The following is an 18431-nucleotide window of genomic DNA, read 5'->3' on the forward strand; positions in this document are numbered from 1 at the left end:
GCGTGGGAAGTGCAGTGTGTGACGCCTGGGTGCCCCGAGAGGACCCAGTGCTCATTAAGAAAGTTTGATCTCTGCTAATGACCCATGGCCAACACAAACTGAACCCCAGCCCCACCATCACCACCCACTCTGCTTTTGCACACACATACAAGACAAACTAACACACTCATATTGCTGTAATATTGCCCATCCGAAGGGAAAAAAAAAAGATTTACATGATGGTCACACAAGAGAGATCATAATATTGTAACTAATAGAACCACTGCTTAAGTAAAATGATTACTCGCAAAATGGTATATAATAATATTTAATATACTTCAGCTGTTTCCAGTTGATTTAAGGTGTGTTTCCTGCTTTAGTATACCACAGTGTGAGGTGGTGTACTCAGTATTCAGTCGCTGAGTACTGACTTAGGGTTATAATGTGTACAACCTACAATAATACATGTGTTTTTCACAGTAACTGCATTGTGTCTCTACAAGGGTTTTTGGTCCTAAACACATTAATCACTAAAATTAAATATTTACAACAGTTATCAGGGCTATAAATAAATATCATATACTGTTAGTGACTGGTGCTGACAAAAGCTCTTAAAACTTTTAAGTATTTTTATGATCTGACCTTATATCTGACCCAAATGAAATCACAATTGTGTGCGTTCTAATACAATTACACTTATTGACAGAGAAAACTACTGCATTTTTACTACATTTTTAAAAGTTCACAGTTCTCTCTCAAATCTCCAGTTCACTGTAAAAAAAAAAAGGTTTGGGTGACTAAAATATCATCACCCGATAAATTAACTAAAGTCATACAGCTCTAGATGCTAGGCAAGCTAATTTAAATACCTCCAACAGAAACACCAAACATAAGAGCCGAGCTAATAGATAAGCTTCTTTAAAAGTTTAAAGTTGTAACTTATCAAACCCAAGATGACCGCAGTCATAACAATAACATGTATGGTATTATTCCAATTTAAAGGACATGATGGATGCTCTGCCCAGTGGGGAGTTGAGCAAATGGGTAATACTGTTTATAAGGGTCTTGTCTCTGGCCACGAGCGGTCACTTGCCCCAGGCCCCTTCAAGCTAAACAAACATTAAGCAAGAAATGCCAAGATCTGACAACACAAGCTATACATTACAGCCATCTACGGCCAGTCTGTGTGGGAGGCTCAGCTTGGCGGGAGTGTGTACTTGTCTCAAAAAGTTTTCTACTCTACTTTAAAGACAATTATTGTGTTTCCACTGCTGTGTACCGCGGTCACAGAGTTTTCAGACATTGCTGTGTTGGCAAAATAAATCAAACGGCTGCATATGGGGTGAGTTTGTGTCTGTTTATGGAAGTAAACCATGACTCACGGACTGGAGCGCGTGTGTTTACCCCTCTGTGATTGTGCCGAGTGATTTGTGTGAATGTGCGTGTACTGGTGTCTGTTCTAACCTACTTGTCTATGTCGATGCCCAGTGGATTGGTGGGGCGCAGGGAGAGGGGGGACAGGCCTTTGTTGCGGTCAGTCCTCATGTCGTAGTAGTTCATCTCATCCACCCACACAGCAGACTGGTCCAGGATACCTGCACCGACACAGGGCAATGCAGGACAGGGAACATGAGGTGTGTCACATGTTTGGTGGAAAAGTGTGCTGCGCATTGACAGCACTGGTTAACTAATTTCTAAAGTAGAATGTTTGCATTATTTAAATTGCCTCCACTTGTCTTCTAATTCATTACTTTGATTTCACTTTTACCATAACTGATCGATATGACAATATGACAATACAAGTATAACAGAATAGGCAGAAAAGCATAATGTTGGACTTTGACCACTTCATGTGGTTTACAAAATCTTTGGAAGCTGCATCAACATTTCCTCTGTTTATTAAATGTAATTCAATAATATTATTCTGAAAAAATTGCAATACATGTTGGAAAATAACATGTTGATTTACAAAAATGTCTGTGTCTCTGCAATATGAACATGTCATTTCTGGAGACCAATACAATACGTGTTTGTTCTAGATGAGTGACTCGAGTTTACAGTTTAACTTGTATTTAACCTGTAATGTCCCATGAGAAAGAGAATCCTTTTGTTTTTAATGGTAAGAGAAAACCAAACACAGGTCATGGTATGGTGCTATCCTATGGTAGTTAAATCTCACCGATGCGATCAGGCTTCAGGAGCTTGAATGACACAGTGGAGGTGCCGAGGCCTCCAGACTTGGTGGTGACGATGATCTCTCCCTTGTCATCTTTAGCAGGTCCCACACGGCACACAATTTTACTCGCAGACATCCATTCCGCTGTCAACAGGCAGTTATGGCCGCAGATTGACAGTCCTGAGACCGGGGAAAACCGAAAAGCACAAGAACAGAGTAAAAGATACTGATAAGATGTGACAATTTAAATAAACAAAGTGAAACAATTACATAAAAACAAGACACACTGTTTACTGCTTTAGCATTTTTTTGCATGACAGAGCAATGTTCCATAAGAGGTCAAAGTTCAAGTTGGGGTCATGATGGGCATGTGTGGCCATGACCCCCCCCCTCTCACTTGGAGCTTAACACGTTTCAATTGTGTGCTAAGTGGCTCATTACCGGCACACTGAGCACTCCACACTTACGTCTGTCATCCTTTTTAACCCCTCTTGAACACTCTTTCAGAAGGTGAGTCAACACATAGACAAAATTCACCCTCTCTAAACTAATTTATGATTTACATGGTTTAATGAGTAAAATCAAAACCCCCAAAAAGGGAGAGTCAAATAGTCCATAAAAGCATAAATACTATGCACATTAGTGTCCGATTTCCTGCCTCTGTTCTCTACTGGTTGTTGTTTATTTGAATACACAAGCACTTGGAACATTTGTGAATATAATTGTCTAATTCTAGGCCCTCGGGATATTTGGGACAGAAATAGGCCGACAGCTGGAAAACTGTGAAGTGCGAAGTAGAGTGATCAGACAGCCCAACCCCAGTTATCTGTCCTCTACTGTTAAGCCGAAAAGAAAAAAAAAACAAAACATTGGTACACTGATCAAAAATTGTTTAAAAACTGAAATCTTGTAAACCAAAAACTTAAGTAGTTCAATGTACAATTATCAAATAAAATTTTCTGTATTTTGTTTGGTGCCCACATAAACTATGCTTTATTAGAAAATTCTGAGTTTATTAAATCATTTCAATTTTTTTTGTCTAAAAAGAGTCATTTTCAAGTATTAGCAAATGTTTAGAAAGAAAACATCATCATAAACAAAGCTATGTGGAAAGAAATTATAGCTTAAATAGAAAGCTTACACACTTAAGGTACACTATGTAACTTTCTGGAGGTACACGACACCTGTAAGATTCCATGAAAATAAAAAGTTAAAACCATATTTCAGAACATTCACCATGAACAGTTTTATGCCATACTATGGAAAATTATTAGCCAAAGGGAGAAGGACGCCCTCCTCCTGGGCAAGTAAGTCAGATTTGTGGAGCAAAGCCCGCTCACAGTAAAGTTATTCAGTGCAATAAACAAATGTTTTTGGCTAAAGGTTGCATACTGTGGCTTTAAATTAATTGCATTTTAAATTGTACTATGTGGCTACTGGCAGCTGTGTGCAAATTAAAAACATTACCAATGAGGTCAGCTGGGCCCGTTCCCAGGTTCTCTCCGCGGATGGTAACTTTGGTCCAGGCCGGACCCTCTTTGGGAGAGATGCCCGTGACAAGCGGGGGCTGTCGGGCACGAGACATGGTGAGGATGGACTAAGATCTGGACACGTCAATCAGCACCTAGAAGACATGACACAAACAATACACTTTTAGTTATTTATTTTTTGTGTGTGTGTACTCAAAATCTTGTAGAAGTATCGTTCTAAATTTAGTTTAGCCAAGGAAGAAAAATGTGCCAATACACTTGGGTCTCCACAGTGTTAAGTCCTCAACATGCAGGCCCTAACCATGTACGTATGCTGTGCGGTAGTTATCTCCCTGATAATAGGAAAAATAGAGCAGAGAGCCAAGAGCGAGTGAGCAGACAGAGAGCAGAGAGGAAAGAAGAATGTAAACCTCACGGCGAAGGATAAATAAACCTGGCCTCCCCAATCATTCCACATGAGCCCACACAACACAGTAAGGAGTTTGGACCAGAGACCAGAGAAGGAGCTCCCATGCAAATCACTTCATTTTGGGGAGAGACAAAGACTTCAACTGAAAGAAGGGAAAGGATGTATTTCAACAGCACAGATGTTTGCTAATAAATGACTGCCAGGCTCAAAAAGGCTAACCATTCTGTGCGCTCTAAGGCTGTCTGAAGCTTCCGCTCTTTTGCGCCGAAGCCAAAACACGTTAGAGTCAAACAATTTAGAAGTTCACACGTATCAGACCCGCAACAAGTGTAAAGCTCTTTGTGAACTTTAAATGATAATAATTACACATAGACATAAAGCTTTGAATCATCCAAATTTCAATGTAAAGATAATTGCAATTTACATAGATTCAAAATCAAATTTGAGGCAGAATTCTAAAATAGCAGTAACAATATGATCATGACAAACTTGTGAAGTATCATAAAACTATTTTACAGCCCTACCCATGGAGATCTCTGGGAAACTTTAGCCCCTCTGCTTCAGGAGCCCAACATCATGGAGTTAACTAGAAAAACTCAACAGGATTTGTCTTATGTTGTTAATCTGCCCTGTGCTTGTCAAAGGAAATGGGAGGGCTGTAAGTGACACCAAGACGCTAAGAGGTTAACAGGCCTAAAACAAGAGTTTGGCATAGCCTTTATCAATGCCATATGTTTAGAGCAGAGCAGAGGAGGGCAGTGATTCTGATTGTGGCATTTCTATTGTCTCCTGTTTCCATAGCAAGCCTACACGTGCACAAACAGAGAGATACGCAGCGGGCAGAGTGACAGCACGGCCAGGTTGCGTGCGAGGGGCCTGCCTGGTGTTGTGTGGTCCGTGTGTATGGAAGCATGAGGAGGGATCTGGTGTGTGTGGTCCGACTGTGTGGTCTCTGGCGCGGGCCTGGGGAGAGCCTGCTGACGGCCGGGATGAGAAAAGAGCCGCTGTGTTTACTTTACTCTGGGGGCTGTGCATGGACGCGGGAACACTGCCCAGGCCCCTCGCATTTACACACAATATACACACACATGCGCACACACACACACACACACACACACAATACAGCACAAGTCTCCTGTCAGAGGCAATGACAAAAAACGTGCAGAGAGCTAACCCAATGGCAACATTACAGACAGGCCAAAAGGACGTTAAAAGGACACATCGTTTTTGGGGAAGTGCGATTAAGGATGGGCCTCTCTCTATTTGTTTGTTTTTAATGCCAATTTGTACTCTGGGGTTTTAGACTTGATTTCTGTGCACCACAAGATTCTACCGAGTGGAAAAAAGTCACAGTGCAGCTACAGAGGAAATCTGTATATCTAAAATTCAGTCTTAGGACTGTTTTGTACCTTCCTCTAATTCCTGGGTTTCAGATGACATCAAAATATTCTGTAATCCATAACATTTAATACAGATAGGGGATATCTTAAAATAATGTTATTAAATGCAGATTTCTGTTGTAAAATTGCAAGTTCTTGTCAATAACAGAAATGTTCAGATTCAAAATTGTGAATGTGAATTTAGATATTTCATGGCAAAGTGCAATGTAACCAATGGAGAAAACTGTCTCTTGCCCCTCATCTGGGACCACATATCAAACTTCAATTATGTCATAAAGGTAGAAAATGTAATCTTAACATTTTATTACATTTAAACCCATGAAAAATAGCCAAGGGTAAAAGTTACAACAATATTATGGAGGAGTGCCATAAATTTTCACAGTAAAGGTTATGGGTCATGCCTGAGTACAAAATGCACTGCCTAAAACTGTCTTTGCGAAAAACCATCACAGTTACAACAGAACCACAGCTGGCCTGTAAAAATCTCAACTATACCTAAGAGGGTCTTACATTAACAATACTTTTCACCTCAAGGGGGCAATAGAAGAACTAATATATACAAGATAGGACACGCTATCTCAACAACCTTTTTGGTTTTACAGAGCCTGGGGCTAAATTTATTCCCCTTATAATATTTATTTCATCCAAGTTGCGGGAAGCCCACTGGCCTGACCTGCAGCCACCGGCCCGTCCGTGGTCTCCCTGGTAAGAGAGCTGAACGGGCAGGTTTGTTTTTGTTGGAGGCTGACTAACAAACAGCAGGCCAGTGTAATCTGTTTGGGATCTGAGAGTATGAGGGCTGGGATCCCCACGCTACTCTGCTCACCAGGGACAGCACGCCACTCTCAAGCTGAAGGAACATGGAAGAAGAATGAGATTAAATATACAATTTTGTTCATCTTACAGGTAAGCAACTACATAATGCCTGGCATGTCTTCTTCAAAGGACAGTTAGTGTTGCATCTTGTCAATTTACAAGATATACCTTGAAAGTAAAGAAAAGTGTTGAATGAGTAAAAATACATAACTGTATTACTGGTTTTTAAATAATATTTAGAATATAATCGACTAATACCCAAAGTTTTGATCTCTCGACATATTAACACTTTTGTTAAATTTTTTGTAGTCTTTATGAGGTAAAAAAAATTATGATGCTGATTATATTTCTATAATATTTTATTTTAGTGCACTGTACAATCTTCCCTTCAAACGTATTACTAATGAGCAATAGGAGATTTTGCAAATAAACAATTCCCTATCAGAGCCTTATAATATGAATGGCATTTTGGTCCCCATGGATCCCATATGGCAGTGATTGGTAAAGTGATGGGCGTGTGTGGCACAAAGGGACCCTTTTAGACAGCTCATCAGCCTTAACCTCTTTTCTCCGTCCGTCAGAGCAGTCGATTCACTGCCCCGTCCTCTAGCCCTCGCCCCCGCGCCAGCACCCTTTCACTCCTCTTTCACTCGGGGCTCCCCAGGTTTCCACAAACACCAGATTCTATCTCTGATCCCTTGGCTCTGAATGCACAGAGCCATCTACACATCAGTCGGGCCGAGATGTGTGGGCCGATCACACAAGGGGGCGTGGCCTCACACAGTCTACCTCAGTATTTACCCACAGCCAGGTCAGTGCCTGCCCCTCTCAAGTGGAGGCAATAGCCCAAATTGCCCCTAATGCGTCGCAGCATCAGATTTCATACAACTGGATCATGCTGAAGTGCCACCAGTGAGTATTCATCCACTACACACAGCTGTGAGAGAACAGACCTCTACAACCATCGGCCAGTCAAGAGAATTAGTGGCACTAAATGTTGTTCCATTTGCAAATGGATAAAGAGAAAAAAATCTGTCATGATTCTGCTATATATTAAATGAAAAGATACAAATAAATTCAAATGTCCATGTAAGCATAGAGCTGGCAGTGTGAGAAAAAAATAAATGTTTTCTTTGATTTTATTTTGTCATATTTAAAAAAAAGTCTCTCTCAATATTAATTTCTTGAATATAAACAATACAGATTTCTCTCTTGAACTCTGCTCCAAACCACATGTTTTTTACTGACAGAGGATTGGCTGCAGAACTCCCCATCATTGATGATAAAAAATGACCTAATCTTGATCTCAATTCAAATTTGATTAATTGCACAGCTGTGTAAGACAGCATCCAAAATACTGCATAGAGAAATATAACTTTAAAGTAGGTTTCATGTACATAGTACACACAGGTACAAAGAGATGGTTAAATTGGTTTCACAGTTAAAAAACAACCAAAGATAAACATGTTGTGTGCAGTAATTATTTAAATGCATTTACTTTTTTATATTGGCCTGAATGTGTGTGGCATAGTTCAGATTTCAGTATAAATATCTTTATTAGAAAGGACAAAAGAAGCAAATTAAACAAATTCCTTTGCGTCCAGAGTTATTCCACTATGAGTCAGCATCTCCTCTGTTCCAGGCTGCCCCTGTCCTGGTGGTGAGACATTTCGTGACAGAGATGCACTCTCTGCTGCCATAGGGACGTCTGCCCTCTGGCTCTGTTGTCTTTGGGATCCCATGTTTGTTTGTTTGTCAGTCTCAAGTGATTTTTAGGTTTAGTCTTAATGAAGTGAAGTCCCCAATTTCCCACGTAAGACTCCTACAACAATAAACACAAATATGAAGTCGAGGCCAGCAGATGTAGCATGATGTTTTTAGAGGATTATGAGACTGGAGACAGACATCTTCTCTGGTGAAATTTTGCAAACATCCTCATCTTATTCTAATTAATATTTGTGATTATTATTATAGCACTATTCAATATTAGTAATCTTTGTCAGAGAGAGTAAAAGGAATCAGGATAAAACAGCTCTAACTAATCTGACTATACAACTGTTATTACTTTTATTATGATTAATTATTAATAATAATTATTTCTCTCAAGACTATGCATTACATGATATGTGTGCAATAAGTAAATAACAAATTTATTTGACAAATATAAACTGGATATCATGCATAAACTGCAATTTATTATCAGTGTCCATTATAAAGTTTATTAGAGGTAGTAATCTGTAACCTTTAATAACTTATTATTAACACATATTACATATTACATAATACATAGTTCCCATATTAGACATTATAATGTTAATAATAAAGCTTTCCAGTTTGTAGCTGCTGACTGGGTTGTTGATCTAACTCATCTGTCTCCAGTCTGGCTCTGCCCATCACAGAGAACAGCCGACAACAGCCTGTGACCAGTCAGCAGGAGAGGGCCAGCGGGTGGAGCAGGCTGGAGAGCAGACGAGGCTGAAGGAAGAAAGCTGCCTCACAAACACACTGACTGACCTCCATCACTCTGCTCAACCAGCACACCACAGAACAGTGAAGCCTCCAAAAACACAAGCCAGAAGTCACCACATTCCCCCAAAACAAACGAGCAGTGCCATTTTTTTCTATACAGCCCCTAAAGTAACAAGAAATCTGTGCAGACTTGAGTTCAGCTGAGCAGGCTTTGGTTACACATTTCTGAGTTAACCGTGTAGTGTATTTCACAACTGATGACACATATGATGGAGGAGTACACTGATATCCTGCAATGTGTAGTTTGTCTGCATTTGCTTGTCAGTCAAATCACTCTCAGTCATCTTTATTGCTACAGTTGCTAAGGTTTCCATTTACTTGAAAAGAAATTAACGTAGAACAATATTTTCCAAAGGCACACAAGACTATAAGATTAAATGGATTGAAGTTATGTGTGAAAACAGCACATGCAATAAAGCGGGGCTTAGCATGGTGAATATAGCATAACATAGAGGACTGTGGATTTCTTATACAAGTAATATCATAACCCTTGAACCATGTAAAACATACCTAAGATTTATGACACTGCAGTGGAAAACTTGAGGTAATTTGAACAAGCTGGAGAGGTAACAGCTGCTGGTCACAGCTGAATGAGGGTCTGATTAATCTTACGCCTCAAACAAAAACCTTTATTGCTCTGAAGCGGTTAGTAATGTCTAATAATTACTGCAAATAAATGCAAAAAATAATATGAAAGGACACTACAGGTTTAGCGTTAGACAAAAACACATTTAATTATATTGAATTATTTTTCATAAGATGACTTATTTAGGAATCATTTATAAAGGATATAAAGAATAAAAACCAAAAATGTGTTTGCTGTGTTTATGTAAGTTAGCTTACAACTTGATAATAATAAATTATGGTTCATTACAATGTGATATATGAACCATATTAGCATTTCCGCCCTTTCACAACATCGTCATGCAAAACTTTGCATCAAAAGACGATTGTCAGTTAACCAAGGCGAAAAGTCACCTGATGGTCCAAGCAAAACGCTTTGTTTTAATATGTTCAGCTAAACTGTCCTGCTTTGTTGACAATTATGACAGCAAACGTTAGCACTAGCTAGGCTACATAGAACAGGAAGACATCCATTTGCGCCCCGTACAAATATTTTGCCACCGACTGCATGGCCCATGAAAGCTGTAACGGTAACCGATAGCACAGACGCAGCAAAACAGTAATGTAATCATAATTAGACCTAATCAAGTAAAATAATGAGGAAAAAAGGACCTCACCTTCTCGAATGGAGTGGCTCGCTTCCACTATATCCGGTCTCTCTTTCATACTGTTTCCGGTTTCAAAATAAAAAGTCCCATAATACATATATATTTTATTTTCAATCGTAAATTGTCTACTGTAATGGTTCGAATATGTGGATCTTTTGAATAAAATATTCATGTAAAATACACAGATTTTGCCCATGTTTTGTCATAAGGCAACGCTGCTGAAAAAAGCTGAAGTCAGACAGAACGTGAGAAAACATCATTAGGTTATTAGGTACTCGCTTAGTTTGGGCACAAGACGCTGACCTACATGTTATGCAAATTATTGTCATTCTGTCTTAGGCAATGTATATATATATATATATATATATATATATATATATATATATATATATATATATATATATATATATATATATATATATATATATATATATATATATATATATATATATATATATATACATAGTTATATTAATAAATGTGTTATTAACAAAGTGGTATCATGGTGGTGTGAAATTAGCTGTTTTAACCTACTTGTTGTTCAATTTTTTTTTTCTTTTTTTGAAAACAAGCACCACAAGCACAGAGCTCCACACAGCTGCTTATTTAAGAATACATTAACAACAAATTTTAGTCACAAAAGAAAAGAAGGTCAAAAATTAAATCCAGGAGAAAGTCCAGTACCCACAGAAGATGGACAGGAGCTGTTTTAGAGCTTGTTTACTTGTTTTCATCAGATCTTTAAACATTGTATCCTCAGAAATGACTGAATCATTATGATGCAGGCGCCATACTTGTGTCACCGCCCAGCGTATCACATACTAGTTTCACTGCAATGTGCAAAACATATACATAATATGCAGACATCTATTAATTCTTGTTCTTCTCATACTGTATGCTTAATGTGTGAACACTGTAAATGTTAAATTATTGGAGTCTCTGATCTCTGACCCCACACTTGACAGGGTCATGCACCTAATAGACCTTTTGTGTGAGAATTGTGAATCCCAAAGGGAACACCTCTTCTTCCTCCTCTCTTCTTCCTCCTCTCTCTTTTCACGGTGCATCACTAAGGCATTTCCACTTGTTCTGGGAAACGTGCAGCATCATTGAAAATGCAACAGAGACCACCCAGGCACACACTGCTGTACTGATACCATTACATTTATCTCTGCAAATTGTGCAGGGCAGAAAGAATTCCTCTGATAAGGCAAGGCCCAGTCCTTTGGGAAAGTATATTGTCCAATTATAGGCCAATCTCCTAATTGAAGAATTAAGTTGTGACTTGGGAGTTTGCATTGATGCTGATGCAACACAGGGGCTGTTTGTCTGCATAAACATCATCTTAAAGCAATAGAGCTGCAGATTAGTGATTAGTAACATCAGTAACAAATTAAGGAAACCACAAACATAAACACAAACTATACTCAATGTCCAGTCCAATAGATTACAAATGCTGATGTAATTAGACATAGATGTAGAGGGCTCATGAATAGTGGCACACAGAGTGGAGATATTAATAGAGCAGCAGAGATGAGCAGGTGCCGCAGGTGTGCTCCGAGGCACTGGTGGTGATCCCGTGCTGACCCCTAGCTCTCTATAATGCACATCCCGTAAAGGCACACGCTGCGCTGGCACCACTGCTCATCCCTGAACCCTATTGTTCATTGTTTGTCTTCTCCAATTTTTTCCCATGGGCCCCTGGCCAGTGAGAGGAAAAGGTCACTGTAAATATTGCACTGAAATCCTCCTCCCTCCCAGAGTGCTCCTGAAGATGGAACAGGCGACCAGTGGGTGAGCACTTCCTTCCTGCGCAGGGCATTTTAACTGTAGGACATCAAACACGTATGAAGCCTCGTGTCAAAGATCAGCAGTGAGATCATGTGGACACGGGCAGGTTTCTGCTGGTCAGACCTCACATGGGTTTATGTGTTTCTAGAATAAGAATAAGAATAATGGATAATGGATACTGTTGTTCAAGAATGTATGATGTTTGTTATTGTCAGGTTTCAGCTGCTCAGAACATTGGATGTTTCTACAATTCTATTTCCGTTAAAGGAGCTTATAGAAGCCTGTGGGTTTTTCATAATCCCCTAGGTTTTATTGAATAAAATTGTCAGATGAACAAAGTTTTTTAAAGTTAAGAGGTTTCCAGTATGTTCAGCCAGCATGTGCCTCAGAAATAAATAAGGCTTCTGGACAGAAGCTGAAATGTATGAACCTCTAAAAACTTTTGAACCTTTTGTTACAGTGGACTAGGTAACTGAGGAATTATAGCGGTAATAATATTTATGTAGTTTTATTTACAAGTGCTTGGTACTAATAAGATGGTTTAACAATAGTTATGGTAAAATAAATGTTAATAATCCATTCCAAAGGAAATGATGGGAGTAGCTAAAATCGTGACACATATGTGTATAATCAGTGAGCCTGTTGCACTGCTGTTAATATGTTATGATGTTCAGGATTGTTTGTCTTTTGAATGGTGCTCTAGCTCCAGCCTCTCCCCCCTCTCGATCATGTCCAGCACCCTAGGCTCACAGTTTGGGCTCCAGAAGCCCAGGCCTGTGCCAGGCTCATTTTGGGAAACCTTCCAAAGGAAAAGACTGAGCGAGTGGACTTCAGGAGAACGTAGCCTTAAGTGTTCAAGGGCTGACACACTAACATGTGAACAGATCCAGGATACGAGGAGAGACACAGAGAAACAAGTGGACTGTGAGAATGTAACAGCACATAATAACAACATGTATAGCACTTAGTGATTAGTGGCACATGTTATGTTTTGCATTGTAGGATTAGGCAGATTGACTTTGTTGGAGAGAATTCAAGAACCTCTAAGTATTAAGCAACAGATTGGACTGAGGACTTACAGAAGTCAATTGTGTAAAAGTGTGAGAGGGTATAAAGGGGCATTTTCCCAAATATGTCCGGGCCTGTACCACCCAGGTTAACATAACATGTTTCTTGCCTTCTCATAACATGGTTCCCCAGACCCCCGGACCCCCCAGGCCAGACAACAGTCTACTGTGTCTCAAGAGGCACAGGCTGGAGCAACCCCAAAACCTGCACTGGGACCTCTCTGGGAACAGTCTGACAAGGAAAATACAAAACATGTTCAATGTGGTTAGAATAAAACAGATATTGTTGGTTTGTTGGAAGAATTATCAAGGTATAGAAAGTGTTTCAAGAAGGTGGGACATGTATCTAACTTTAAAGACACAAGAAAAGCCATTTAGTCACACTGTTTTTGCCAGTGTCACTCAGTAAGATATCATTTCTCACAAATATAATACACATGATTCTGTATCTTAAAATATCAATAATAGCGCACTGATTTTTTTTTTTAAAGTTTGCAATTCCCAGCAATGTAAATTAAATGATTTCTGTAACTGAACTGTATATAAAGCAAAATTATAGAAGTGTTCCTTTTTGAATTATTAAAATTATTAAATAAATATGTAAAAAAGTTACTAGTGGCATTCTTCCCTAAGAACCTACCTGGACATTGAGGGATAACACAAGGAACTTCAGGTTATTGACCAGAAGGGGGCGCCCAAGAACGTAACTTCTCAGCCCTTTCTTCTAACGTTTGATGGACCATTTTAATGATAGTAGGTAAAAAGATATAAAGATGAAAGTAAAAACACTATTTATATTCTTGTATGAATCCAAATGTATGGAGGGATTGTAAATTAATTAATATTAAATGCACAACAAAAATTAAATAAAGTTTAAAGTGACTGCTCTAAATTAGCTCAAAAAAGTTAAATGAAGTATTATTTATTAATTGCTTCAAGAAAATTTACTGTGACACCTGCATCTGAGCTCAAAACAGTTCTGTTTAGCTGTGCATATACCTGAAAGGTTTTTTATATTAGACTCTTCTCTTTTATTTATTCATTTTTTATAATGATTATTTATGTTTTTATGTGGTTATAAATGTGTAAAGTGCATCTTATTCTGTAAAGCACTTTGAATTACTTAGTGTATGAATTCTGCTATAGAAACTTGCCTTGTCTTGATCAAAATTGGTTGTTATTAATTGACTAACAATAATTAACGGTGAGTGCATATAACTAATGTAGGCCTACTATTTTTTGTAATATTTTAATGCAGATTTCAGAATTTATTTAATTACATGCTGCTCAAATGGACTTTATTGCTCTATACTGTCCAGTTACATAACTCAGATGGCAAAGAATTCTCAGCATATCGTGAGACAATAGATTCCATTTTGACCAGAATACAAAACAATTACTTAAAAGTTGTAATTATAAAATACATAATCTATACATTTTGAGTAGCACCTGGTGTTATGAAGAATGTATATAAGTAAACATTGCAGGCACATACTACAGTGTTGGTGGGTGGCGAGTTGAAGGAGAGCAGTTGTTTGTAGTGAAAACAGTGGGAAAGAAGACACAGAGGAAGTTAAACACAAGCTGCACTTTGAAGAATGGTGCGGACTGATGCAATTGTGAACAAGTTTCTTTGGCAAAACAGATATCTGATTGAGCTTGTTTTGTGTAGCAGTCAGAAATACAGTAGCGGCATAGTAAAGCGTGCATAAAACAGCATGCAATAATGGCTTTGAGGTGCACGGAGGCCTCTTGTGTTAAGTGGATGTGTACAGGAAGGGAAACCGCATATGTGCAGGTCAGTGGGAGTTGATGGGGGTGTGGGGACCATAGCTGTGTATGTGCTGTGTATGTTGGGAGTTGGAGAGGTGCAAATTGAGGTCAGTTTCAGCCAAGTAGCCCTCTTCTCTTTGATCCCGGAGCCGGACTGGATGAAAGGCATCCTGCTTCCTCGAGCCAGGAGGAGACGAGAAGCGGACGGGTGTGGGTGGACCGCTTTCCACCTGACTAATAAGACTGATACTGCAAAGTGTTTTTCTACTACTGTAACGACCCTTGGTTTCCTTCTGTTTAGACTTCACTATAACAATGCAGAACAAGAGTTACCTCATAAAGTGGCCATGCTTTGGAGACAGACTGAGGATCTTTAAGTTTCAGTGTTAAGGTCTAATATTAGCATTTTTGTATGTATAAATGGTCATATTTCTTTTCTACCTTCACTCACTTTCCTTACCCACCTCTTGTATATAGCCAAGATATATTTTGTATTTACTATATTTCTATATTTTATTTTTACTAGTACATATACAATTGTATAATTATGCTTCATTTGACATGAGTCTCTTGCCATTTTTGCTACTTATATTAAATGTATTATTACCATTTTTAATTTTGCTCTGTTTATTATATTATATTGTTATGTGTGCACAACTGTGCCCAAATAATTTCCCTTCTGGATCAATAAAGTTTGTCTAAGTCTAAGTGCTTTACAATAAGCAACACCCATTCACACACACATTCATATGCCAGTGTTCGCAGACACTGGAGGTGAGGTGAGTTAAGTGTCTTGCCTAAGGACACAACGGCAGCATTCTTCCATGGGAGCAAAATCGCTACTGTCACTCATATTCACTGCTGGATATTCTGCAGTTTTAGTTCAAATTTATTTTAATCACTTATGATTCCAATTATGCTTCATCCCTGCTTGAAAGGCACACTATGAAATGTTTCTGGTGGAGATGGTATTGCTGTGCCTGGAATGTGCCAGAGTATGACATTAAAAACCTTGTAAAAGTTTGTTTTTTTCATAATGATGCAGTAAAATGTCCAGTAACATGTTGTATTCATTTAAAAGATGAATGTCCATTAATGTGCTGTAATTGAATATAAGGGTATGCACAATAAGCTTAGCTTCTGCCTAGACCTGCTCATTAACTTGTACATACAGAATATGTTTTATTTTATGGGCATTATTTTGATTCTAATGGATCTAAACCATAATGAGCTATACATTGACCAAACAAAATAAATGAAATGAATGAATATTATGTTATTAAAAAATTACAATAATCATCACTGAGATGTTAATCACTGCCAATATTGTACATTAATAGTTTTTGTATTATCTCATTGCCTGCCTATCTGCTCTTTCACAAGTTCTTTCCCTCCTCAGAATGTGAACTTTGATCCTCCCTCAACCTGTCACAGACCAGACGCCTGAAGCACTCTGCTGTGTGCATTTACAGTATGTGTCTACATGTGTGTTTACATAAGAAATCTGCTGCAATGCCATCCAAACATCTGTGTCTCAAGAAAAAATAACAAGGATTTAAAGGCTGTATTGATTTTTGTCGCTATGTCTCACCTGTGCATTAAGTTTGTGTATGTTACAGTATGGTTAGGTCCAGTTTTCATGAAATGTCTGGCATCCAGTGATTTACATTATTTAAAATCTCAAATAATCTATTACAGAAAACAATTCACAAAAGGTAAATACTCCAGCTGTTACTTAGCACTGTGGTCATATTAGTGACATGTTAAGGTTAAGTTAGTACACTTTATTGTTTCCATATAGGAAAATTTGTCCTCTGCATTTGACATCTTTCAATGCCGCTCACAAAACTTGTTAGGAGCAATTGCAACACAGTGGACTGCTTGGGGACCCATCTCCGGCTCTTGAGCTAGTCTTGGTCAGGACTACATTAGATGGAGGATTTTACCTACTGTGCATGTTTTGGCTTAATGGGGGAAACCGGAGCGCCCAAACCCTAACCCAACCACCCAGACACAGGAAGAAACAATTCTGGGCAGAAAGACCCAGATAGACAGGGAGTTGAACCTGCAACCTTTGTGTTGTGAGCTGAAAGTAATAGCCACAATAAAATATAAGACAACAGATAACCCTATATCCTGTCAATCATTATTTAATCTTTGAACTGTTTAAGCTGTTTACGACCTATAGCTGGGATATATTTGTATTACTACATTTCTATATTTTATTTATACTTGTACATATACATTTATATAATTCTGCCTTATTTGACAGCAGTTTTTAGCTATTTTTGGCTACGTATTTTGAATGTATTACTATCATTTATATTATTTATTTTTGCTCTTTGCAATTATAATATATTGTGATGTGTGAGCTACTGTGTCCAAATAATTTCCCTTGAGGATCAATAAAGTTAGTCTAAAGCTAAAGTCTAATACAACACAATATAGTATTACTCATGAAATGTACATGCCTATACCTATACCTATACCCAAACAGCACAGTAGCATAAGCTTAAATAGTTCAAAGTGTCTTTAGAGAACAGACAGGGACCATACATGACAGGATGCATGCACTAGTCCACATACAATGGACCACATGCAGCAACAAAAGACGATTAATAGAGGACTGCCTTCCTGTTTGACACTGGAACAGTTATATAGCACATGCATGTCCTGACTGTTCTTCATTTATTTATTCTTGTCAAAGTGGGGCTTGTAAATGTGGAAACCAGGAACCAGTGGTATAAAAAGAGGAGTTCCAAAACAATTCATTAGGAAGAAATCAAAACAAACACTATGGTAAGATTTGGAAGTGTGCGTGCCATGGTCCCGTAGGCAAGAGTAGGAGGATAAAAAATACCTGATCGGCACCAGTGGAGTGGTTTACTGATGCATTGTGGGTTTGGTTCACTGGAAATCCATTTCATAGTGTGGGAAAAAGCTAAACATTATCCAAGAGTTCACGTCAGAAGTTACGAAGTGGCAGCATTCTTGTAATATCTTGTGAATTCCATGCAGGTTGCTAGTGAGTGCTTGTGCAGCGTTGCTAAGTTGCGTGCCAGAGGTGCATGTTTTTAGTAGTGATCACAACTATGCATGATTGGGTCTAATTATGACTAATAGGAGCAAGTCCATTGTGCATAGCTGTTTACTTGATATACTGTTTGGGGATTAGAGATGATTGATGGAAAAGGTAATGGCTCGAAGTTAAGCACCTTGAGAATCAATTAAAGACTGTCCCTTGTTTAATTAGGAGTAAATGTAAGGGCGACTGCCAAGTGAGCAAGTCTGGACAGAGAAGATTTTAAGGTAAGTCTGTAGCAACATCATCATCATACCTACCTAGTATATTATCCAAACAGATAGTGAAATAAATACATACATAAACAGTGAATTAAAAGCAAGAGTCGAAAGCTAAAAACAGAGATTACATGCAATACTTTCATATTCATTCACTCCCCACAACAGTTTCCCTGGGTCAGACTGACATAAACATGGCTGTAATTCTGCCCCTATCGTCTCTCCAAACATCATCAATCATAAATTCAGGCAAGTTAGGTGAAGTGTCTTGCCCAAGGACACACTGGTACTGTGCAATAAATACAATGACTAAAATGAACAGGCATGAAGAGGGTTGTGGGTTTACATGGGAAACTTTCTGAAATATACAACAAAATAAGGAATGATTATTTGAATTAATTGTCTCATTAGCTCATCCTGTGCAGAGGAGGAAATAGAAAGTGTGTAATAACTTTTGTAAGAGCAAAGA

General features: G+C 38.5%; 1 protein-coding gene across 1 annotated transcript in view; it reads right to left on the reverse strand.

Moving 5' to 3' along the window:
* exoc2 (exocyst complex component 2) overlaps positions 1–18431 on the reverse strand; it is a 95058-nt gene that overhangs the window by 20268 nt on the left and 56359 nt on the right. The window contains 3 exon segments of the mRNA XM_020938083.2: positions 1448–1574; positions 2159–2335; positions 3623–3779. Of these exon segments, the coding sequence (XP_020793742.1) occupies positions 1448–1574; positions 2159–2335; positions 3623–3740 (422 nt within the window). The 5' untranslated portion in view covers positions 3741–3779.

The sequence above is a fragment of the Boleophthalmus pectinirostris genome, unplaced genomic scaffold (genome assembly GCF_026225935.1).
Source record: "Boleophthalmus pectinirostris isolate CB_2022bp ecotype Guang Dong unplaced genomic scaffold, ASM2622593v1 HiC_scaffold_7, whole genome shotgun sequence".
Classification (NCBI taxonomy): domain Eukaryota; kingdom Metazoa; phylum Chordata; class Actinopteri; order Gobiiformes; family Gobiidae; genus Boleophthalmus; species Boleophthalmus pectinirostris.